Source organism: Haemorhous mexicanus, chromosome 2 (genome assembly GCF_027477595.1).
Source record: "Haemorhous mexicanus isolate bHaeMex1 chromosome 2, bHaeMex1.pri, whole genome shotgun sequence".
In the NCBI taxonomy this organism is placed as follows: Eukaryota; Metazoa; Chordata; class Aves; order Passeriformes; family Fringillidae; genus Haemorhous; species Haemorhous mexicanus.
The window spans coordinates 16,408,629-16,432,848 of NC_082342.1; the positions used below are offsets into that span (position 1 = coordinate 16,408,629).

A 24,220-nucleotide genomic window follows, 5' to 3' on the forward strand; every position below is an offset into this window, starting at 1 on the left:
TATCCAAGTCTTCAGTACTAGCTTCCTAAATGTCAACTTTTTTTTTTTTTTAAATAGCAGTAATACTTGTCTCACTTCAAAGTTCACATGCACACCTGTACTCAAAACCTCAACTGTATCAGCCATTCACAAAAAGTCCCTTTCATCACAGGGATGCACCTGCATACACACATTAATAGTCACAGCTCCTCAGATTCCCAGCCCTCCTGGCTCAACTTCCTTTCCCCTGTAATCTTCAGCTCTCAAGATCATACCTCTGTGGGTGATGGAAGCAAGTAGAGATCAGATTTGTTGATTCCATGTCTCTTCCTCATTCTTTCTTAAAGGTTGAAGTGAGAGTAGATGACAAGGAGTCAATTATCAGCTCTTCCTAGACTTAGAATATAAGCACAGAGCTCACCACTGCAGAGAACCTCCTCATCAAAACCTTTCTTATACATGTCAGAGAGAGATACTTGAAGGTAGTATTTATTTTTTCAGTTTACAGGTGATATGTCATTTACAAAAAAATTACAGACAATGCATCCTTTCAGTGCAGTTTCAAACTAGTTGAAGAACAGGCAAAAGTCTGTGATGATTTGGAATGCTAGTAATTGACAGCACATGCTTTTTTCCCTTAATTGATTGGGTGGGGTAAGGAATGGGGTACCGATGGGGTGATGAGGAGAAAATGCCAATGTAAATAAGGCCATGCGAATAAAAACTCCTTGGAGAGCAGGACTCATCAGCCTGGCATATTTTTGTTCTCAGGTAACTGATGCAGAGATTGGAAGGTGGAGAAGACATTTGACACTTGTTACGTTCAGTGCCCCTAGAAGCTGCCAGTACATTCCATATCTTCAATTCTACACCAGTGCTATGATTTCCGATCACCTAATGAGCTACTAAAATAATGATTAAATCTTTATCTCTACTCTCCACCATTTGAATACTCAACTGTAGTTGCTGGGAAGAAAGGAAGGTCAAGTTGAAAATGCAAGCTGCTGCTGTATGGTGGCAAACTACAGACCAAGACAGTTTGACTACAGCATCATTCATTTCTTTAAAAGGTTAACTATATTAGACGATTCACCACAAACAAATCTATGATTTCAGGATGGAAAGAAGCCCAAATTAGTGTGTCATATATTAAGCTACATCATTTGCATGAGGTCTGTCCAGCCACATCAGTCCAGGGAAAGGCAAGACAGACTGACTTTCACACCAGAAAGATCAACCCAAAGCAAGAGGGCCCTCTGTGAAGTTCATAACGAGAGGAAAACTGCTTCATAAATTGCCCATCTGCTGTTTGCAGCACAATTGCTTCCTTTTTATGGTATTTGAAATCTTGGACAAGACAGGGTCTACAGAACAAGGAAATGAGTGCAGTTTGCAAATCCATTATTGGAAGTTTGAGCCTATGATTTGTTCCTTATCTCACTTAACCCTGCCAAGGGGCTCTTAAAAGGAGATCATATCCCAGCAGTCTCTAGAGACTGAAGAGAATTTACAGTCTATCAGCTGCTACACTTATGCAAAAGCATCAGAGATTACAAAGATTATATGCAAGCATGACCTTACCTTTTGGAGCTTGACTCCCAGCAGTGCTTTCTGTTCTTGAAAGTCCCTCTGAACCCTCCAGAACAATTTCCCATGACATTCAAGTAAGGACTGCTGCACAGGAATACATTCTTTCTTCCAGTGAAGTCTACACTGAAGCAGTGTTACTGACCTCCTTCCCCAGCCAACCTTTTTCCTAGCTCTCCTATGCAGTACTCTAGGGCTTTCTGGAGTGAGAATAAGGACTATCAAATTAATTCCCTAATAGCTGCCACAGGACTATTTCTAAGTAAGTTATGCAGAGGGTGGAAGGGGATTTAAGGGCAGATTGTGCATGCTTGCATATATTTACAGGTATCGTCTCCACATCTACTGACTTAAAAAACCCCTTTATTATTAAAGTTTGAAAATTAATTTTTGCAAAATTAAAATCAACCCTCAAGGAATAATTGGATATAAAACCTATTTTGCAGCACTGACTAGTATTACCTTTAAAATCAACAGGAAAAAACCCCACATGCTGTAATATTATTCGATAAAGCAAAAATCGCCCACAACATAATCACCCAAAATAAACCAGTGTGAAGTTTTTATTTGCATGGCCAAAATATGTTCCTTTGGTTCCCCTGCAACTTTATTTCCCTTAACACACCCTAAGGTTTCTGCTGCAGAAGGAACAAGATGCAGCACTGCATACTTCCTTGAACAACCACTCCCACAACACCTAAACATTTAACAGATGTAGCAAATGACAACACCACGAACGGGAAAAAACTAAGTTCCACCATTCAGCATGTTCTGCAACAGCATTTTTAGGGCTGGCTGAAGTGGGCAACTTCACTTTGGAAGGTCGTTTCCTCCTTGTTTCTTTACAGTGTTGGTGGTTTCAATCCATACTTCTTTGCGACTTCTGTCTGAGCATAGGCAGCATCACAGAGTGAGTACAGGTGTGCCATCTCCATTTCCGATTTGGCCAGGTTGATAGCTTTGTTGAACATTTCAATGGCTTTATCCAGATTACCTCTGAAATAGACAAAAATTTAACCCAGTAAAGACTGCCAAAGCAATCTTGTCATCTCTAAAACATCCTTTTTCTTTCAGGACTTACACTCTCCACCATTAATAACTTAAAAGGACTTTGGGAGGAACCACCACAAGAACTTGTGATGCTGAGTAAACAGAGTTGTTACCAAGCCTAAGCAATGAGGACAGCTGTAAACAGCCTTCCTCTGGAGAGCCCCCACAGGTGATGGTGCAGGACACCAAGTTCACTACAAAGATAATGCTGGGCAACTGAATGAAGTCTCATCTCCTCTGAAAGGACTTAATATACAAAAGAGGAAAACTTGCACAGAGAGAAGCACATTATTTAAATAGGAAATACTCAAAATACAAAATTTCTCATGGCAATAGTATAACTGTCTGTCCTTTAGAGGACTAGACATATTAAAAAGAGACTCCTCTGTACTGTACTGTACTGTCAGCTACACCCCAAACCTTTGCACAGCTGCATTACAATGTTACAGAGCAGGGCATTCCTCTTTCCCCCAAGAAATGTGAACTGGAGTCCTGTTGGCTGCAGGAGAAAACAGCACAGGATCCTCAGACAGTCCAATAATGTCCAAGGACAACATCAGACACACACAAAGCCAAGTAATGATTAAGGAATTCACTTTAAATGCAGAAGGGATGTATTTAAACATCCACTGACTCCTCTGCGTGCTGTCCATTAAGTATGAAATTAGTGACAAGAACTTGTCAGGTCATAAATCACAATTATGCCACTCTTTACCTAAGAGTTACAAAACAGAAATCAGGACTTTGGGTAAGAGCTGGCCTTACAGGACACCGGGGAGATCATCTCAAGACTTAGGATCCATGAAAAAATTTAAAGAACTACTGTAACTTCAGACATAACTAAGAACTCTTAACACTGCAATTCAGCATTACCTTTGAACTTCAATCGTTCCCATGGTCTCATATGCAAAATCACATTTGTTATCAATTTCAATGGCCTTGCTTATGAGTTCTAATCCTTTGTCTAAATCTTGCTTCCACTGGAGCTGAAGTAAACTACAGAAGAGAGAAAATTTCAAACTGGCTTCACATACTCCTCCCAAAACCCTCATCATGGTAAGCAAAACCATCCCAAATGTACAATGTATTTAATTTCTAATGCAAGTACACAGTAACTTAGTAACTTCACGACTTTTAAAAACACCTATGTGAAAGTCACTTTCAATAAGCCACTTTACTACTTTAATGACTCTATAGAAAGGCAAATTTTTCCCAAGAGGACTTGGTACATGTTGTTTTATGAAAGAAAAAACTTCAACACAAAGCTGAAACTAATAGGGCTAAAGGAAAAGTCACATATACTTCAAGCAGATACTCAATTAGCAATGAACACTGATGAAACTTTCCTGAAACTTATTTGGAGCTTAGTCAAGACAAAATATAGAAATACATTTAAAAGCACAAAGATGCTTTCAGGTTATTTTTCCTGGCAAAATTTCTAAACATACACATTCAATTCAGGGTGATTCATCTAAATATGCCAACTGCTCTTGACCACAAGGACTGCAAATTGAATACATACCCTTTATGAACATATGTAGTGGCATTGTCTGGCTCAAGGTCAATGCATTTATCATACATTTCATCAGCCTTGCCAAACTGCTGTTGATCAGTTAGTGCCTGAATCAAAGAGAAACCTGTTTGTCAATAAGCAACCAAAGCATGCACTCTGCACTCAGCTAATTCTAATTAAAACTGTATTGACTGTGTGAGATTGGATGTAGTTCATTTCTGGTAGAGCAAGCAAGGCACATCAGTTGCCAGAGTTAAGTTTCAAAACTGAGGCTTTTTGGAAAGCTTCTGTGCTTTCAGTGCACAAATTACTACCACGCTGCCACCTGTAATGGGAAATGCACAAGCAACACGCTGTGTGCTGTAAATAAAAACCATTCTAAAAGTCTGTACCTGCAAGCTTCAACTCTTCCTTTTTCAGATGTAATTCTTTCAGAAGGAAATGCATAGACACTGCCAACCTACTTAGAATGTCTCATGCTTCCTACCAAAACCAGCAGCATGTTCTTAGAGAAGAAATTACAATCTCTGTTACAAGTGTACTCCCAACAGCTGTTCTAAACCACTACATGCCAATGGCAGCAGAACAAAAATGTCACCCTAGTTCCCCACATCTGACTCTCAAATTACCCAAAGAATCCCTGACATTCATCAGCTGAGATGCCACATACATGCAGGAAGGAGGGAACCATTCAGGAATAACCTCTGTCTCCTAATAACCACCCTCAACTCTTATTACTTACACCCTGCTCCACCAGTTCCCCCTGTACCTCCTCTGCCCCAGAACACCCATAACCATAAATGCAAGTAGCTAACTCCAGGCAGCATGTCTTATCTCAGAACTTAGCATCACAAATCTTCATCTGTTATTTGAAGAAATGTTATATCCAAGATAAGGAGTGAAAGAGAATGCAGCATTTTCTTTATGAGAGAGAAAAACATACCTGAGCATAGAGTGCATAGCCCTCAGCACACCTGGGAAAATTTTTTATGACATCTTCAAAGCCTTTCATGGCTGCTTGTACAGTTAAAGCATTACTTCCTGTATAAGCTTGGCGATACTATTCCAAGGAAAAAAATAAATGAAAAAAATTAGGCCATCACCAGACTGAAAAAAGGCTGATCAGGCCTCTGCCCACCTCCCCAAGAGTTGCCTGCATCATAATAATCAGTTATTTTACATAAGCTGAGAGAATTGGGATTGTTCAGCCTGGAGAAGAGAAGGCTTTGGGGTGGTCTAACTGTGGTCTTCACATACCTGAAGGGAGCCATGAGAAAGATGGAGAGGGATTTTTTACAAGAATATGTAAAAATGATTTTTTACAAGAACATGTGAACAGGAATGGATTAAAATTGAAAGACAGCAGGTTCAGATTGGATATTAGGAAAAAATTATTGTAAAGGTGGTGAGACCTGGAACAGTACTCAGAGAAGCTGTGGATGCCTCAACCATGGCAGTGTTCAAGGTCAGGTTGGATGGGGCTCTGAGCAACCTGGTCTAGTGGAAGGTGTCCCTGTTCATGACAGGGGAGTTGGCATGAGATGATTTTTGAGATCCCTTCCAACCCAGGCCATTGTATGATTTTGTGCTAAGCTCCAGAAGGTGACATGCCTGTTCGTCCTACCAAATCTGGTTTTAGGAACCTGTCCAAGTGTCTGGACTTGGAGAGGAAAACAGATGAAAGAAGGAAGTCATAAGGCCTGATAATTGTGATAGCCTCCCTCTATTTCAAATGCTTAGAAATTCCAAACTTGGCATTCCTCCTTGTTCACACCATGCAAAGCTGCCCTGACAAGATTCTTGCACACTGAGTCATTGTACTAGCTTGAAATAGTTTGTTTCCAGTTTCTTGATGATAACTGTTTTCCACAATAGTAAAGCTTTACTAAAATCAATTTTATTTGCTCCAATTAGAATCAAGATTTTAGTTCCTCTCACAGAACAGAATAAATGATCTTCTGTATGAACAATGAGTGTTTCAAAAGAAAAGCAGCAAATCCATACTCCAACTGAAATTGTTGCATGATTCCTTTACCTTATTATTAAAAGACAGATGTATGTTGCCCTACTTTCCTGTTAATTTGAATAAACCAGAGAAACAGAGTGTTTTACAGAGCTCTTTAAAGCAAAAGCACCCAGACAAACCCCAGCACGTTACCTACCAGAGCGAAACACTTCTGTGCTTGCGCCAAGGCAGAATTGGGTCGCAATCGGATACATTCATCAAAGTCTTCCACAGCCTCCTCAATTTGGTCAAGCAGGATTTTCAGCTAGCCAGAATGAAAGAAAATCCTATTTCTCTACTTCATCTGTGCTTCAGACACTTACATGATCATTCAATCAGCATCAGTTACTCATACCATCTCCAGCTCAGTTGCAGAACTGTCTAGAAACCTACAAAACCCGTAACTAAAAATCACTGTTATAATTGTATTGTCAAAGCCACCAGTGAACTTTGGCTACCTACACAAGCAGGCAATGACCCAGTGTAGGGATTGAGAATCCTTGCATTTTAGACTGTTGTCAACATTGTGTCAGCATTATGACCAGTCCCCAAAATTATACCATATTTTCCCAAGTTGTTTTGCTTCTCTGTAGCCAGTATCTGTGTACTATTTGAACATTGAAACATTTCAGCTTTTCCAGCTTCTATTTCAACTTGTTTTGTTGGGCTGGAGTTTTTTTTTTTGTTTTGGTTTTGTTTTGACATTGTTTTCCTCCAGAGGAGCAGAGTTCACTTCATCATTCTCTTACTTTACTGTGAAGCTACTTTAAAACACTAATTTTCAATCTGCAGAACACTTTAATTCCCTTCTGTCAACACACAGCACCATCTTAATTTCTGAGCACTAAAGAGGTCTAACAAATTCATGGACAAAAACCCTTGATCCATGGAAGTCTTTGTTACAAATATGACTTAGCCTATCTGCACATGCTAGTGTTCCTTTTTTACTTCCAGCACCATTCATCTTACACATCTGTGGCAGCCCAGGCTTCTCCAGGGCTAGAAATTAGTCAAGGACACAGCAGTGGCACAAAGCAGAGAGGGAAGAGCTGAAGAGATCCAAGTCCAGGGCCCAGGGCTGCAGGTGTTATCAGGGCACGTTACCTCTGCTGTAACAAAGCTTCCTGCTGTGCAGATGGTGCTCTGCCATCCAGGCCCCTTCACAGAACAGCTTTTATCTGCTGTAAATGTACACAAGCCCCCATACTTGTAAGTCTCAGTTCATACTATAGAGGGCTTTCCTATAGCTATAGAAATAAATTGCTTCTGCCTGACCTGAACTCCAAAACAGACTGTGTTTATCCCACAAAGTTCCCAATTAGGAGTTCATATTTTTCTGCCACAAACAGTATAAAATGTCTCCAATGACACCATTTTTCCTTTTAGCATAACTGAAATAGCCAAGTGTTGGGACCAAATCTCGAGGGTTTCTTACTTGTCCTCGATGGTGGTAAACATCAGCATTCTGAGGATCAATGTCAGCAGCCATGTTGAAGTCCTGGGTGGACAGCACAGGCTGCTGCTGCTGCATGTACATGCTGCCCCGTTTGATCAGAGCGTTGGCTCTCAGCTGTAAAACATGGCCAGGGAAACATCAGCCACCCCAGAGTTCCTCCACATTTCAGGCTTCATTACACTCACAGTAAATTTTTCATTTGACTAGTTTCTCCCACTGACAGGTTTCAATTATTCTAAGCAGGAATAAGTTTCTTATTGACCGTAAATAAATGAACTCCCTTAAGTTCAAAAATGTCAGCCTATGCTTCCATCTCCATGGATTTCCAAGCCCTGCCAAAATCCTCCTCGATTCCTATCTTTACAAATACATCAATGTTTTTTGAATTAGCTGAATATGCAAGTGCAATTAACGTTTTTCACTTATCCAGAGTGGATAAGCCTCCAATTCATTCAGCTTCTCTTGTTCTTTAGTTTGTAGTACTTATCACCTTTAGTTTGCACTACTCAGTGCAGCTGTCTCAAAAATCAACAAGCCCTTGCGAAAAACAGTTTGTCAGTAATAAAACAGTAAATAAATCAGAATATCCCCATTAATACATCTGGAAATATGGACAAACAACTTCTTGAAATATATTGCAAGTTTATCATCTAACTTCTCAATCCCAACTACAATCCACCTGTGACAGATTCTTACCTTCACATTTGCATCTTCCATGCTGATGACCTGATCTAGGTCTGGTTTGGCAGCACTTGCATTGCCAATAAGTAAGTAGAAAGTAGCTCTCAGAAGCAAAGCTTCTGCCATGTATCTTCCCTTTGCTTCAATTTCTTTTGTGCTTTCACTGATAATTTTGTCATAGTTCTCTTCTTCCATATATTGTTTTGCTCTCAAATAGCCAGAGCTGTAAATGAGATAAGAACAGTTATATATATACATGCATTCACTGAACACTGCAACTTCCATTCAATGTTTCATCAAATCATTACAAATACTAACTTCTGCTATACTTTTAATACACCAGCATAGTCCCATTGGAACATCCATTCCTGGATAGAGCCATCTTAGATGGAAAACAATTTCCACAAAAACTGGCCAAATTACATTGGAAATAAAGAAGAAAAACATGAAGAACAGCAATAATCTCTGGATTAAAACAAGAGGGTGGAAATAATGGACAGGAAAATGAAATATTAAACATAGCAATGTGCAGCTTGTATGTGGAAGAGACTATTTAATAGCAAAAAAATACAGCACTGCCTTGTTCTCAGCTGTATCCTGGATTCAGTGATTCTGCCTGTAGATCAGGACATTCTCCCTTACTCAAAAAAAAAATCATAATGCTGTTTGCAATGGTTTCCAAACTGACAGCCTGCAATCTTCCAAAAATAATGTGGAAAGCAGCATAGTCAATTAAAGAACTGTTTTTGTGGTGCTCAGGTTCCACTAAACAAAACACAAAACAAACCTACAAAACCAAGTTTTTTCTATGCCAGAATAAACTTTTCATTTATAGGCAATTTGATTCGAGAAAGATAAAACACCATTTCCACCTCAGTTGCTGTAAATGCATGTTTTTATTCAAAATTCCCCTTTTCCTTGCTCATCTTCTCCTTTCCGGTCCAAAGGCTAAATTGCTCTCCTCCTTGGAAATGCCCCTTCATTATAAAATATTCCTTGCCCTCAAAAGCATCATTCAGCCCTCTCCAGTTCTCCCATCTCCTAAGATTTATTGTGATACTGTAGTCAATATTCAGCATATTTTCCCAGTCTCATTGTCCTTCTTCTGCTTAGTGCAAGTTTGGAACTAGCCAGTCAGCTCTCACTAAGGTCTCACTTGCAATACTGATATAATTTATGTCAAAGGAATCTCCATGCCAAGGACTACACAAACAGCAGCATGTTACACTGAGCAGAACATCCAAATCACTGAAAACTTAATTCCAGTACCAAACAATTCTCAACTGTACTGTACACTCACTTTTCTTTTACTTCAGAAGCCTCTCCCTCCTTGTCCTTATCTTCATCTGATTTCTCACCCTTAAGCAAAGGTTGGGAAATTATATCATCTGTGAAAGAACTGAAGTAGGATTTAATGAACTGTGGTGAGGGCATCAGAGGCTCCCGATTCTGAAACAGAGAAAAGTAATTCCAAGTCATTAGGTGGTGGGACCAGATGGTAAAGATGGAAATGGATAGCAAACATGATTATTTTAAAAAAACTGATGGAAGAAACAATGTAGGACTTTCACTCTCTCATCTGATAGCCTGATGTCTTGGATTTGCTATTTTGATGTGTAGGGAACTTTTAGGCTTCAGATCACAATGCAATACCTATCACCAGTGAAAACAAAGTGATGCTATTTGAGGGGAAGGGAGATTGTATCTTTCCACATATGTGGCTAGAAATAAGGACTCAGGATATCATAAGACATTGGGTAAATTTACTAAAACATTGGGTGTGCACATAAACTGGGTGAAAAATGCAAGCTGGTGATTTAAGCATGACCCTAAATTCAATCAGATTCTGAATGGCAGTTTCCTCTTTTCTCCAGCTTGTCCAAGAGAAGCTGCTGTCATTATTACAATGGAGACTAATGAGGCAATACCCTAGTTCTGTGTGGAACTTGGCCCACATACAACATATTTTACTTAAAGTCCCAGAAGTAACACTTCTCAGGTAATCAGTCCTTTCTACAGCCAAAAAATACTTCTTGTTTAAAATGAACTGCACACAAGAATTACAATGCAGTCTCTCCTGCAGGAAAACACTGAATGCACTCTTCTGAAGCACACCTATCTATGTCCACCACACTCATAACACTATTTGTTGTTACCTCCACACTACCCTTTTATGTGAATTTCTATAGGAAAGAAATTCAGCATCTCAAAACTAACACAGGATTTCAGTACTTCAACCACCATCAAAACACAAACAAGAGTGCTTTAATAACAGCAAAGAACATGTTAATATCTGTCCCAACCTTTTTGTAAACCTACAGTCACTTAAAGTGACTGATCCTGGCTACCCCTCTGCTTCCACAGTTCTCTCTTCTGCAGTTTCCAAACATTCATGCATAAACGTCTGTCTGTTCCAACACACCCAGTTTCCATGAAGTTGCAAGTTCAGAAATGCCCTGCATAGGGCAGCACACCAACTTAGGGTGTCTCCTGAACGTCATAACAAATTCCACAATTAAAGGGAAACAACTGCTAGAAGCAGATCTCTCTTCCCTGCTGAAGTTCTGAAAACTTTGGAGAGGTCCCACAGGAAAATACCATTGGTACAATGGCAGCTTTGTAGAAACCAGTTTGTGTTGCTTCTTACGCTTGAGCAGATGAAGACAGTGACTTGTTTACAGCAACTGACCGGATGCCAACAACAGACTTTTCACCAACTGGTCAGGTGAAATAACAATTACTCAGCAGTATCACAAGTCCTACCTTGTACTTCTCTTTGGCTTTTTCTTTTCCAAGGAGTTTAAGAACTTTATCAGCTAATAACATACTTTGCTGGTTTTGGAAGGCTTCTAAAATGCAGACTGCAGTGACATCTAGGAAACAACAAAAGTGAGATTAAAGGAATTCTGATACTCACTGAAGTATACTATAAAATGTGCCACTGAGTACAATGAGGCATTGCCAAAATAATACACGTCCTGTTCTCAGGCCAAAGCCTCTGTTTCCAGTTTGCTGTATTGACTGTATTCTTCAAGACACAAATTTGTATCCAAACTGATCTTCCTGGGATAAAAGGACTTCATGACAATGAATGAAAAGAAATTACATTTATTTTTCTGTTCATGTTTTTATCTAAAGACAAACACACCTAAATCAACAGTATATACCTCTATCAGGAGCTTTCACCATTCTGAAACTTTGAGGAGAGTAACTATGTTCATATGATGTTTGCATTAAAAGTGCTAACACAGCTTTTCTTCTGGGACTGGTCTTTATTTTCTGCTTCTAAAATTGACATTCAGTCACATCTCACTTACTCCTCAGTTTAAGAAATCTGCCTAAATTCTATCTCAAATTTTCCTGCTCACCTCTGTGACTTTGGAAGGGAGCAAGGAGAAATACCTTGCTGGCCTGTGTGAAGTGCCAGCCCCTATCACATGGCTCTCATTCACACAGAGAAATCTCTGCGAATGTTAACCCGCTGCTGCCCGAGTGAAACTTCCCAGTGTGAAATGCACTCCTACCACACACAGTTTCTCTGGACCCTCCACTTAATGCAATGTTACCATGGGATTTCCCAGCTTTGTTTTCATTTTGACGTTAGTGAAGATGACCAGAACCTGGACTTGAAATCTAAGCAGGGTGCTGTCAGAATATGCTTGAAAAGTAAATGTTTTGCCCTGCAGTTTTTGTATATCTCTCTAATTCAGCTGCTACAGAAACTATTAAGCCATTACTTGTAGAGAAAGTCCCTGCACCTCTGTCATGGTCTTGAAGGACATCAGAGTCCCTGGGACAGGATGGTACCCACAGAAATAATGTGTTCTACAAACCCAGCAGACACGCTCTGCCCAAAGACTGCTGCACTCCAGGCTTGGCTGCAGCAGCAGCATCTTCCCAAATAATACTGCCAGGATCACTGGAGGAGTTTTCTCCCGGTAGTGGCTGGGGTTTTGAGGTTTGTTTGGTTTTGCTTTCCACCACTACATGGGCATACCCTACTTCCTGGGATTTTACTGGCCATATGTGGTTGGCAGGCAAAAGCATGGTTATAGAAAAACAGTGTTGTTCAAAAAAAAAAAAAAAGCAAGAAAGCTTCAGATCTGAAAAAAACACAAGCAAAAAATAGAATAGAAATAAAGGCTGGAAATAATTGTCCCTAGCATTACTGCTATTAACCGTAAAAAGGAGTTATATTTAAAACTGTCCTACTGTCACAGGGACACTTGATCCTTCTTGGGGCTTTTATCACCTGGCAGCTACATAAGGTTTAGATTTTATTACAGCACCCTGGAAGTGCAGCTGATACACAGTGGTTGCAAAGGATGCACTAAATGGACCAAGTTGTCATTTTCTAGTTACTACTGTCTTAAAGGGCACAAAGGCCTTCTGCCAGCAGATAAACAGATAGATAAAATTTTCACATCTAATTTACCTTCTAATTTGGCAGACCTAATTCTTGTCTGTTACACTTAATGAAACTAATTTAACAGTTAGAGTTCCCAGCCAAAGCACTGCCTCGTTATCTGTCCTTCTTTGATAATGAGCACAGCTGAAAATTTCATTTGTCTTTTAACCTAACATCAGCAGGAATTATTTCACTTGATGAAATTTATATGAGTCATTTCAAGCAGTGTACTGTAGCTCAAAAGTGCCATGAGACAACACATCTGACCTGTAGCTCTTAATTTCCATGGCTTCTCAGTGACATCTTCCTGACAGTTCAAAAGGTGTTCTGTTTATGAATAGCATTGGAAGGTTTGACACAGTAATTCCTTCTGAATACAAAGTATTAATATTAAAAAAAAAAAATCAATCTGTTCTGGTTTTCATAAACTATGCACCAGAAAAAATGCTACTGAAGCCGTTTTCCCTCAAATACCAGGCCAATGTATTTAAATTACTGCAATACTTTTATTTCTGAAAATGCATCTGTACCTGCAAAAACCCACATTTCTGTAGTAGTATAATTTCTCTAAACAAACAAAGAATAAAGTCTCTTTACTGCATGGAAACAGAACAACTGGTTATCCACTCATGTTAGACTAATTCTATCCTAAAATGAAGGAGTTTCCTGGAAAAATAATACCTTGAGTTGCTACAGTAGCATCTATTTCTCAGCAGTCATATCAGATGTGAGCACATGAGAGTTTGAGAAATGTGAAAAGGTTTCTTCTGACAAGAGAAGAATATGTATTTGCAGAAACTATGGTTTTAAATTCTGTATTACTGTAGCTACAGAAAAACAAAACATTTCCAAAAGTTGCCATCTCCAAAGCTCTCCAAAGCAGCAGAGCTAATTCCACTTTTAAGTACACACAACACGAGCCACTCACCTTCTAAACATTCCTTCTTATTGTCTAGCTTCTCATGGGCCTTTGCACGTCTGAAGAGAGCTTTGACATATTTTGGGTTAAGCTCAACAGCCTTTGTACAATCTTGTGCCACTTCTGTCCATTTTTGCTGTGGGCAGGAAAACAGCACAGTGAGAGGGGCCCCACTCAGCTCCCTGTGCTGGCTGCCCCAGCCAGCTCCGGGCTCAGGCGCACCCCGCGGCGGCTGCGGCTCTCGGGGCTCTGCTCATCCCTGCAAATCCCACAGGGAGAAACTGCCTGGGCACCATTGCCAACACCTGTACCAGAAATGGAATTCCTACAGAATACTACACCAGACAGTGTACAAACCTCTTTGCATCAACATAACGAGTTGATGCAAAGATGCTTGCAGGAGGTAACATTGAAAGACTGCTGTAAAACAACTAGAAGAAAAAAGATGGAAATATAACAGAAGCAAACAAGTTTACCAAAAGTGCTGAAACAATTTTTTTTTAAAAATTTATTTCAATTTATCAAAACAGGCTTTTCTAATACAGGAACTATATCCATTTGGGATTCATTATGGCATGAAATTGTGTTAGACAAGAACTAAATCTAATGCTAGATTTATGTAAGCAGAGTCTCTCACCTAATACTTCAGATTGTACAAGGCCAACGTTTCCACTCCTTTATAGAGCTCACCAACTCGCCTTCATAAGCAAATCCATCATACCATAATAAGCAACACTGGCTGACTTCTAAAATAACACCCAGTATACTCAGCTGTCGAGTAAATGTTACTTCCCCACATGCAAAATTTAGGTCTTGGCCTTTACTAGGATTTCAATGATTTTTTGTTTACATTTTGAAGTAGCATCCTTCCAAAATATTTGGCCTTTCACCTTTATTTCACAGTTAATCACTCAAGTAGAGAGAAGTAAAATAAACTTATATACAAGAAAATTCTTCCAGAGAATAAGAAATTAAAACTTTGTGTTGGGAGAACAGGATGCATAAGAATCACATAAGATATACTGAATGTGGTTAACAGAAAACAATTTTATTTCTATGTAGAAAAGTATGATAAGCTGAAAAAAACTGCAACAGCATCTTTTGTGAACAAAAAAACATCATCTGTTGTGAAAGCAGTAGATGTTATCACTTGGGACAAAATACAAAATTGATAATGCTACTTTTTACAATAAACACATAATTATCTTAAATTTCTTACCAGTTGTTCATAGGCAGCAGCTCTGTTTTGATAGAAGGTAGAAAGATCAAGATTTTTCTCAGGAGGACAGAGGCTGATAGCCTCAGTATAACACTGAATAGCTAACTCATATTTTCCTGCTTTAAAGTATTTGTTTCCTTTGTTCTTGGCTGCTTGGGCTCTACCAAGAGGACTCTGTAAAAGAAAGTGAGAAGTCAGTTCAAATTAAAAAGGCATCACAGCACACAAGCTATGCACTTTAGGGCTCATCTTCAAAGATATAAAAATGGACCTGACTTGTAAACTCTAGGCCAGGCTTCTCAAAAATCTCACTGATTTCAGTTCCTGGAAACACACAAGAATTTTCTTTTGCAAGTGTATCAGACAGGAGATAACCTTTTCACATGATTCACTACAATGCTAATAAGCAATGCAGTGATTTCTGTTTGGAAAGCTAAACAGATTATAATCTTTTACATGGCTGGTGATCAGAAGAACCAATGAGGTAAGTTGTTTCTCCAAAGGCTAAATGTGTAAAGACAACAAAGCCCTCAAAGCAATTCAAACAGAAGAGCCTCCTTCTGAAATACATACAGCCTCTAAGACCAGAGGTGATTTGTCAGAGTATGAATTAAATATGGAAATCACTTTGTGGAAAGACCCACTGAGAAAGACAAATAAAACCTGTAAGGAAAATAAAGCTGGTTTGCCTTTCATGCACTAGGCAAATCAACTTTACAGCTGACTCCTCTACAGCTTCACACACTCTGCTTCATGTAATGTTGGACCATCACCATCTTAGCAGGGGATGGGAAACTTTGCTGACTGGCCTGAGACCCTGCTAAATACATCTTTATGTTCTGCACCACACGTTGATGGTCTGTATTTCTGCAGAAACTAGCATTGCTACCTACCTGAAAGCCCTGAATTTACAAACCAGTTATCAAATCTTGTGGTTTGTAAGGGATTAGATGTAAAAATGTTCTATCAAAGAGCATTCAAGAAATAAGAACTGCAAAAGATTCTCACATTGATCTTCTGGATTTCTGCTCTTCTGTCACAGTCTTACTTCATGGGCAACATTTTGGGGCAGTTCTGCCAGACCAAAATGAACAGAAGTATGAGCACATATGCCATTCTACCAACCTTTCTGTGGAGGGAAAGGCTACAGACTGGGGGCAGAAGTGCCTTTAAAAATAGCTGCAGGATTCACTACATATCCCCTGCATTTCAGATTATTGAGAATTGTCCCTGCTGCTCTTTGACCATGCTTCTGCCTCCTCTACCCACTTATCCACTCCCAGGGCCAAAGTGAACAGATACAGACAACCAGACAGCTATAACACAAATTTGAAAGCAACTTTGCATTTCATTTGCCCATTCCTCATAATGTCTGCTCATTTCATTTCAACCTAATAATTTTTTGCATCTAAGTGATTTACTTTAAAACTGAAAACTTGAAGGGAAGCCAAGACTTGGTCTATAACCTGTTTTTTAAGGCCTAGATCCCTATCCTAGCAGGAGAGAATCAGATAATGGTGCTAGTCTCAGTTCCTACATAAAAGTAGGCATCCAAATAGAACAAAAGTATCCTGGAAGCATTCTCCTGAGGGGAGACTTACAAGTGAAACCATATAAGGGAGAGAATTTCTTAAATATCCCTACTGTCAGCAATGGTCTTCTCTCAAGTCATTAATCACTGGGTTCACAGGAAATCAATCTGCACCATCTTGATTGTTCAGTTTTCAGACTCTTCAGTTGTAAAGCTTCAAATTTGATTTGATAAAAGATTATTAACTTCACCCCATACACTGTGTGTAACTACACTACTCTATGCCAAAATTAGAGTGCAACTATTTTTACTGAGAGACAAGTAACTGTGTATCTGGTAAATTGTTTCTTTAAAACTTAAACAAAGTCTCAAAAGGTCAAATTTATTTTGAGTAGGTCCTAAATTTATCTCCAAATACAACAATGCTTTTCTTTTAACAAAGGTTATGCACATGCTGCAAACTTAAATGCATGCAAGTCAGCTTGAAATTTTTCCTTGTGCATGTCTAGAGCAAACCACATTGAAGATGCCCTTGTGTGAAAATCTTACAAAATTCAGTGCCATTCCTATTAACCTGGGTTGAAAAGAAAAAACACTTGATAACGGGCCATGCTGTAACACTCATACATGTGTTCTCAGTGTGAAAATTATTTAAGACTGCAGAGATGAAGCCTAACTGCAGCTAAGTTACTACTACTAACCTACTGCTAGGTTACTATCAAGCCTTCCCACAAGCCTACAAGTGCACACAACAGCGATCAAAAACTTCAGAGACTACAGACACGATGCCCAAGTTATGAAAATGAGGAACTCTGTTATGAGAGTGAACTTTTAGTGACCGCTGCAAGATCACAGACCACACACCCAATCATACAGAAATGAATCACGGAACATTTGCTGACTCCTTGGTTACCCCCTGCTGCACCCATGGCATGAGGCAGGAAATGTGGGGGTAAGGAGTCAGAACTTGGAGCACAACATGCTCTCATGCAATAAAGTCAGCAGCATCACCCAAGGCAAGGAAGAAATCAACTTTTTTTTTATGCTGCCTTAAACTAGACTGCTTGCTCTGAGATGTTTTATTTCTGCATCCTTACTCAAACTACTCTGCTGCAGCCCTAAGTATGCACCCAAAACACCACCAAACCCAATGTATGTTTTTGTTTGATTTGGTGGGGGTTTTGCTGTTAATGGTTTGGAGATTTTCTGGTAGCTGTTTCTTAAAAAAAGAAAAGATATTAAAGAACTCACATCACATTATATGCTGCAATACCTTTTCATGACAGCACAAATAAGAAAATGAATTCCTCACATAACATCAGTTTCTGAAGGTTTGTCAAGCCTTAAGTTTAATCCTTAAAAAAATTTCTAAGCATATTTTTAAAAATTCCTTCTCAATTGCTACACTGGACATACACAAGATAGTACTTAAGAAACTGATTACGCAAACAAACTTCATGCACAAGTAATCAAAAACCTCATTCTTCTGTTTTCTCGCCAAAGTAACAATTCTAGACATTATTTTCCAATTTCACTGCTTCTCCCCACCTGACTCATGAGCCTGACCTGAACCATGCTATGTGGCACACTGGACACTTTTTATCCCCATGGTCAAGGTCTATATAGAGCAAGAAAAACTCTTCAGTTTGTCATCTTCTGGTCAAAGAATCTGTACAACAAACAAACCAACTCAATAAAATGAGTGTAAGTTCATAACAGAGCAACAAAACAAATAACTCAGAAGTTATTTGCAGCTACACAAAAAATAACATTTCAGTACTTAGGACTGCTTTCAGCAACTGTTGATTAACAAGTTTTAGAACAGAGCTTAAGCCAAAGGACACTTGTGAAATTGAGTTATCAGTTACCCAGGTACCTGAACAAGCAGATTGCTAACTGACTAAAGAATAGACAACACTGGCAAAATATTCTGAACTTCTAATTTAACCTCAGCAAATGTGCTTTTCTCACAAAATGTTCAGAAACTGCGTGCAAACAGCATCTTTACAGCAACAGACTGCCAGCTGCAAGAATAATAATGCTTAGTAACTCCCTGCAATGGCAGTATTGTTAAACTAGCCCTTCAGAACCTTATATATTTGAGGGAGACTGTTATTCAAAGCAGAACAAGAAATTTCCAGCCAGCCAATGATGACAGCGATTCACAGCAGAAGCATGAGCAGAGAGTTTCAGCTTTTTCTCTCAGTTGTAAAGGATTTGCATGAGCCCTTATCTGACAGATGACATGGAGGGCGACTACTGTTTCAGCCATCTTAATTCAACCTGCAAAAAAAAAAAAGCCTTGGTCTAGGCCTCTTTTTTGTCCTTTGCAAGTGAGAGAACTCTCTTAATGAGATGAGGTACCAGGAAAAAAAATCCTGTTCTTTTCTGAATACCTATCTTTCTGCTACTTTTTTTTGTTTTTACTAAGGTTCATCTCAAGTCTTTTTTTCAAACAAAGGCATTAACTGAATATAAATGGTTTAAAAAGTCTCTTTAGCACTAAAACCACTATGAGAAAAAGTATGTTTACATGAGCTTTAAAAGTAAATTCAAAGCACAAGCAAGGATGTGTTACACAGAAAAAATGTAACGAAGTTTACAGGACAAATTCACAATGTTCTCAGTCACCTTCCTGTTAAATGAATTTGCCATCCACGCCTTCCATAAATAAGCCAAGAGTCTAACAGTTTTATTGCTATTGTACACACATTTAGGAGTTTTCTACACCTGTTCACTATAGCTAGCACGAAATAGAAGATGTACAGTAGGTCGACAGTGAGATTTACTAAGCAACAGGTGCACAGTACAATAGAAATGACTTTTTAGTTACTTTGCTTAGATCAATTTAGAATAAGTACCAACATGCATGTATCTAGACTAAGGAGTCCAATCTGTTCATATCCTGATCTAATGTCACAGCAGTGAGAGAGGCAGCATTCAGCAATTGCTACTAAAACAGACACTGGAAAGAAGCCACGCTAGCTGGCTGCTGATCCCAGTACGTGGAACCACAAAGGCCCCGGAGTTTGTCACGTTCACCCACCACTGCACTCAAGGACAGTACCCAGCTCACAGGAAAGTGCAGAGACAGGGAACTGCTGTGACCCCAATGGCTTTGACTGCAATACACAGCCACCCAGCTGACCTCCTCTCACACCAAACACAGGTCTACCCTATCAACTTCCTGAAAAAGTTAAGGGGTCGGATCTGGACTATCACAGAGCTGTAAAAGGAATTGATTCCAACTTAAGGGGAAAAAAATACTGAAGCAACCAACACATTACCTCACTGACTAACCACTGCTCACTCCAGTAAGACAAGGAGTGCATAAAACCTGCTAAGAATTTATCATGGAATAAGTTGAAAAAAAAAAGAATCAATTGGGTGCCAACTAAAGCAATATATGCAAAGCACTCTGTCTTTTAATTACGCAATATTCCCTACAAACCAGGAGAGCATGTGAAAAACAACTGCTACTGAGTGACTAAAACACATTCTATCCAAATTATAAGAAACAATGACAACTGTCATGAACAGATGCAATCTGGCTCTATGACCTTTGAGCCATCCATAGATGGAGTTTTAGCATCATCACTTAACTGGCCCAATAATACCAGTTTACTGTACTATTAAGGAGCTGTGCTTACAGGAGAAGGAATCTCAAAAGTAGTTCAGCTTTTCCCAATACAGCACCTGTGCTAAGGGCTTCTGCCAACACAATGTCAGTCATAGATCACACACTTGGCCAGTGCCTCGATGTCAGGAGAATCCTCTGGTGCAGACACAGCCTGGGAAAAAAATGTGATGCCTGTGCAGCAGGTAAAAGAAAAGCCTGAACTGCATGCAAAATAGTAACAAGCTGAAATAAAGAACAGGGAAGATTTAGGACCTTACATATTTTTAAAGAACAAAGGAAAAAAAAATCAAGGTCGTGTCTTCAGAAGCAGTAGTCAGAACATCAAATGGACACAGGGGCTAATTTAGTGAAAAGCAAAAAACAGTATGAATCCTAAGTTACATTTATGAGTAAAAGAATAGTTAGCTGACACAACTGTTGGTAGCAGATTCATTATTGACCTTTTCCAAAAGATTCTTCTCTTGTATTTCAACTGTGAAATGAACTACTGGCTCTTATTCACTGTGCAGACTTGTACATGAAATCCAACTGAGCTTCAAAAAATAACTCATCATGTTAGAAAGGCAGATTAATACAATATAGGCACTTATACAAGTGAAGCATCTGCAGTGGTTGTATTTTCAATCATGGGTCTTATCACTAATATCCATAACTAATAAAATACGAGAGGAAACATGAAATCTACATGGCATCACTGCTTTGGCTATAAGTAACAGGAAGACAATCCTCCACACACACATAAAGTAGTCCTGGGAACTTGCAACGACATTTATTTTCCTGATACAGCCATATTTTGACCGGCTAGACAATTATCTCATGTAATCAGTCAAATCTGATAACTTCTGCAGCTGTCCTAAGCAACATCTCTCATTTCTTTATAGTGCAAGCCTCTTCAAGAAACTTTGCATCAGGTCATACCACTCAGCTTATCCTTAAATGCACATAGGCTTCTAGTAATTCAAATGTGGAGCAACACACAATATTTTAAATCAAATGCTATGTAAGTGTTTTAGACGTTTTAAGTGCTTCCTTCCTACAACTGCAGAATTACTACAAACTCCTGGATATAGCTGGAATTCAGAAACACAATCAAGAAACCCAGGGTGAAGGTGCTAACAGGGAAGTCACTGCAAAAAGACAAAGGTCAGGAGCAGCATGCAAACCTGCAGAGCTCACACACAGCAAGCACACTCCCATAAGTACACCAGATGCTGCTTGCAGCCTCGAGCCAAAGCTACCACAGTAAACAGTCTGAATTTGTCCTCTGTACACAATTTCTTCAGTACTGTTTGGTGCCCAGGAAGGAACAAATCACTGCACTGAAGTAACTGCCTCAAGGTCCAGCAAAGGTTTTACAGCTTACTGTGCTTTTGGGAATGCCTATGATTCACTAGCTGGGGAAGTTGCCACCTTCCTCACCACTCCCATGTGCGCCCAAGCACGTCAATCTGCATCACTCAAACCATCAAGGTTAGAATGGACTCTATCCGGTCTCCAAGAGGTGCTTCTTCTCTCCTCATCGTTTCAGATGGGAAGCTTAAAGAGTCTGACATCAAAGCATTTGAGTCTGAGTTCAAAGCATTTGGGTGATACACAAGAACAGGAGAAGAAAATGCAGTGTGGGATACTCTTATCAAAGCCCAACAGTTTGTCAAATCCATTACTTTAAACATGCATGTTAACTGCAACCTCACCTCAGTAATGCTGCATGACTGGCAAGGTACATCTGGGACTGCAGATGTGCAGAAAGTGCATCTTAGAGGCATTTTTTCAAATAGATATACAAGAGAACCACAGATCTGATCTGGACTATGATCTTACAAGTTGTCCTTGAGTTTTTGCACAGACCATTTTATCTGAAAGTTCTCAGAAGGGTAATTTACAACAGGATAGATGTCTGCTTTGAGAGCATGCCCACTAAGGCAAATTCTACACTTCGAAGTCTGCTGCATAAACTGTGTGGCTTCTATATTTTCATGGAACATACTAAAACAATCTTGATCGTGTTTTCTTTCCACACTGCTGTATCCAGCATCTCACACACACAGACTACAGATTTCATTTTCAAAACACTATTCCTAAAGGAAACTTATTCAGAGTTACTCTAGACCTCAGAGGCAGAGGAATGTTCCCACCTCAGCAGCACAAATCTATGCTCAGCCACTTGATGAGAAGATGCATTTGGCAATGCCTGATCTTGGAACAAACTACTACTGATCCCTGCATGGCAAGGGCAGGACTGCAACCACGAATGCCCAGCTAAGAGCTCAGTGGGTCACACAGGCTGACCACAGAAAGACATGGAGGTCTGAGAGCATGTCCAACCAAGGGTGACGAACGCGACTTAAGGGACTGGAAGATCTCTAATAGAAGCAAAAGCTAAAGGAGAATGGCCTGGTCAGCCTTGAAGAGATGGCTGAGAGGGGACCTCATCATTATCTATCAGGATCTAGAGGAAATGTGTCAGGAGGATGGGTCTGGGCTCTGCTTGGTGGTGCCAAGCAATAGAACAAGAAGCAATGGGCAGAAACTGATGCACAGAAGTTCCACATGGACATGAGGAAGAATTTCTTTACTGTGCAGTGACTGAGCACTAGAACAGGTTGCTCAGAGAAGGCAAGGAGTCTCCCTCACAGGAGGTATTCCAGACTGACTGGATACAATTCTGTGCAATATGCTCTGGAATGACCCTGCTCGACGCTGGAGTTTGGACGAGACGACCCACCGTGGGCCCTTCCGACCTGCCCAGTCCGTGATTCTGTGACCTGCCGGGCGTGTCACGCAGAGCACGACCAGGATGTCACCCAACCTCCATCCCATCACACGCCTGCTTCTCGGTGGGACCAGCACCGATACAGCCGCTTTCCGGACGGGGCCAGCGGCCCGTCGGGCCCTGCCGCCCGCAGATCGCATTCCGGCCACCCCCACGCTGCCCCGGGCGGCCCGGCCGGCGGCGGGACCCCGGCCATGGCTGCCCGCGCGGCGAGCCCGGCCCCTGCCGCCGCTACGGGCGGCGCCGCTCCCCGCTCACCATCTCCTCGTGTCCGGGCCCGTCGGGCTGCCCGGAGCCGCTCTCACCGCCGGGCCCGGGGCTCGCCCGCCCCTCGGGGGTCTTTCGCTCACTAGCGCCCTTCCCGCGCCGCGCCGCCCGCCGCCCCCACAGATAGATCGCACCGGCTCCCAGCAGGATGGGCGTGCCCAGCACCAGCGCCAGCTGCCACCGGGACAGCCCGGCGGTGCCGCCGCCGCCCGGCACCTCCACGGGCTTCGAGGCGGCCATGACGCCCGGGAGGAGGAGGAGGAGGAGGAGGAGGAGGGAGGGTCAGCGGACACGCGGAGCGCGCCGGGAGGGCGCGGGAGCGCAGCCGCTTCCGCCCGCCCGCAGCGCCCCCTGCCGGAGCGGAGGGTCACCCGCAGCCCCTGTGAGGGAGCCGGGCCGGGCTCGGGGCCGGGCTCCCCGGCAAACAAGGCTGGAATGGCCTCGGGGCTGGAGCGATCCGTGCCGAAGCAGTTCTGAGCGGCTCACACGAGAAGTGCGCTCCGCATCTGGAGCGCTGTGTCCAGTTCTGGGCTCCTCAGTACCAGAGAGACGTGCAGCTCCTGGAGGGGGTCCAGGAGGGGCCAGCGAAGGTGATTAAGGGACGAAAGGCTGAGGGAGCTGGGCCCGTTCGGCCTTGAGAACAGACGGCTGAGAGGGGTCCTCATCAATGTCACAAGTACCTGAAGAGGGGATACCAAGAAGATGGATCCACGCTCTTCTCGGTGGTGCCAAGCAATGGGACAAGAGGCAGAAGCTGATGCACAGAAGTTCCACTTGAACACGAGGAAGAAATGTTGACTGTGCAGAAGCACTGGAACAGGTTGTCCCGAGAGGTTGTGTAGTCTCCCTCACTAGGTGTGAAAAACGCCAATCACTTGTTTTTTAAATTTTAAAAGTTTAATAGTAATAAAATGGTTATAAAAACAGCAATATCATTAGAGTAATAAAAATTTGAACAATCGAGATTGAGGACAACACGAGACAATAAGAACAAAGAGTTACAGACAGTCCCAGCTCCTTTTTCTGGGTAAAATAAGCTGGAAAAGGACACCTGTTAACAGGGGATTAACCCTTAATAACAATAGCCTGTTCCATGTTCATACACCTCATACATGATGCATAAATTCCATTCAAACAAAGGATTCTGTCTGGTCAGTGTCAGCTTCTTCCTATTAATCCTAAGGCGTATTCA

The 24,220-nt window shown here is 41.0% G+C and overlaps 1 protein-coding gene across 1 annotated transcript; it reads right to left on the reverse strand.

Annotated features, from left to right (window-relative positions):
- Nucleotides 1-452: 452 nt before the first annotated feature.
- Nucleotides 453-23,303, reverse strand: TOMM70 (translocase of outer mitochondrial membrane 70). Its single transcript, XM_059874170.1, has 12 exons — nucleotides 23,020-23,303; nucleotides 14,818-14,991; nucleotides 13,608-13,734; nucleotides 11,035-11,144; nucleotides 9,572-9,720; nucleotides 8,287-8,494; nucleotides 7,570-7,704; nucleotides 6,292-6,399; nucleotides 5,073-5,189; nucleotides 4,139-4,236; nucleotides 3,490-3,612; nucleotides 453-2,562 (listed from the first exon to the last, which is right to left on the reverse strand). Exons 1-12 carry the CDS (start codon nucleotides 23,266-23,268, stop codon nucleotides 2,409-2,411), a joined length of 1,752 nt encoding a protein of 583 aa, XP_059730153.1. The 5' UTR covers nucleotides 23,269-23,303; the 3' UTR covers nucleotides 453-2,408.
- Nucleotides 23,304-24,220: the final 917 nt, after the last annotated feature.

Excerpts from the sequence above, each read along its gene's own strand:
- TOMM70 (XM_059874170.1), bottom strand. The coding sequence starts at position 23,268 with ATGGCCGCCTCGAAGCCCGTGGAGGTGCCGGGCGGCGGCGGCACCGCC. Across the intron at positions 8,495-9,571 it reads GCTTCTGAAGTAAAAGAAAA|CTCTGGCTATTTGAGAGCAA; the intron begins GTGAGTGTACAG and ends TCTCATTTACAG. Across the intron at positions 7,705-8,286 it reads TGGAAGATGCAAATGTGAAG|CTGAGAGCCAACGCTCTGAT; the intron begins GTAAGAATCTGT and ends CATGTTTTACAG.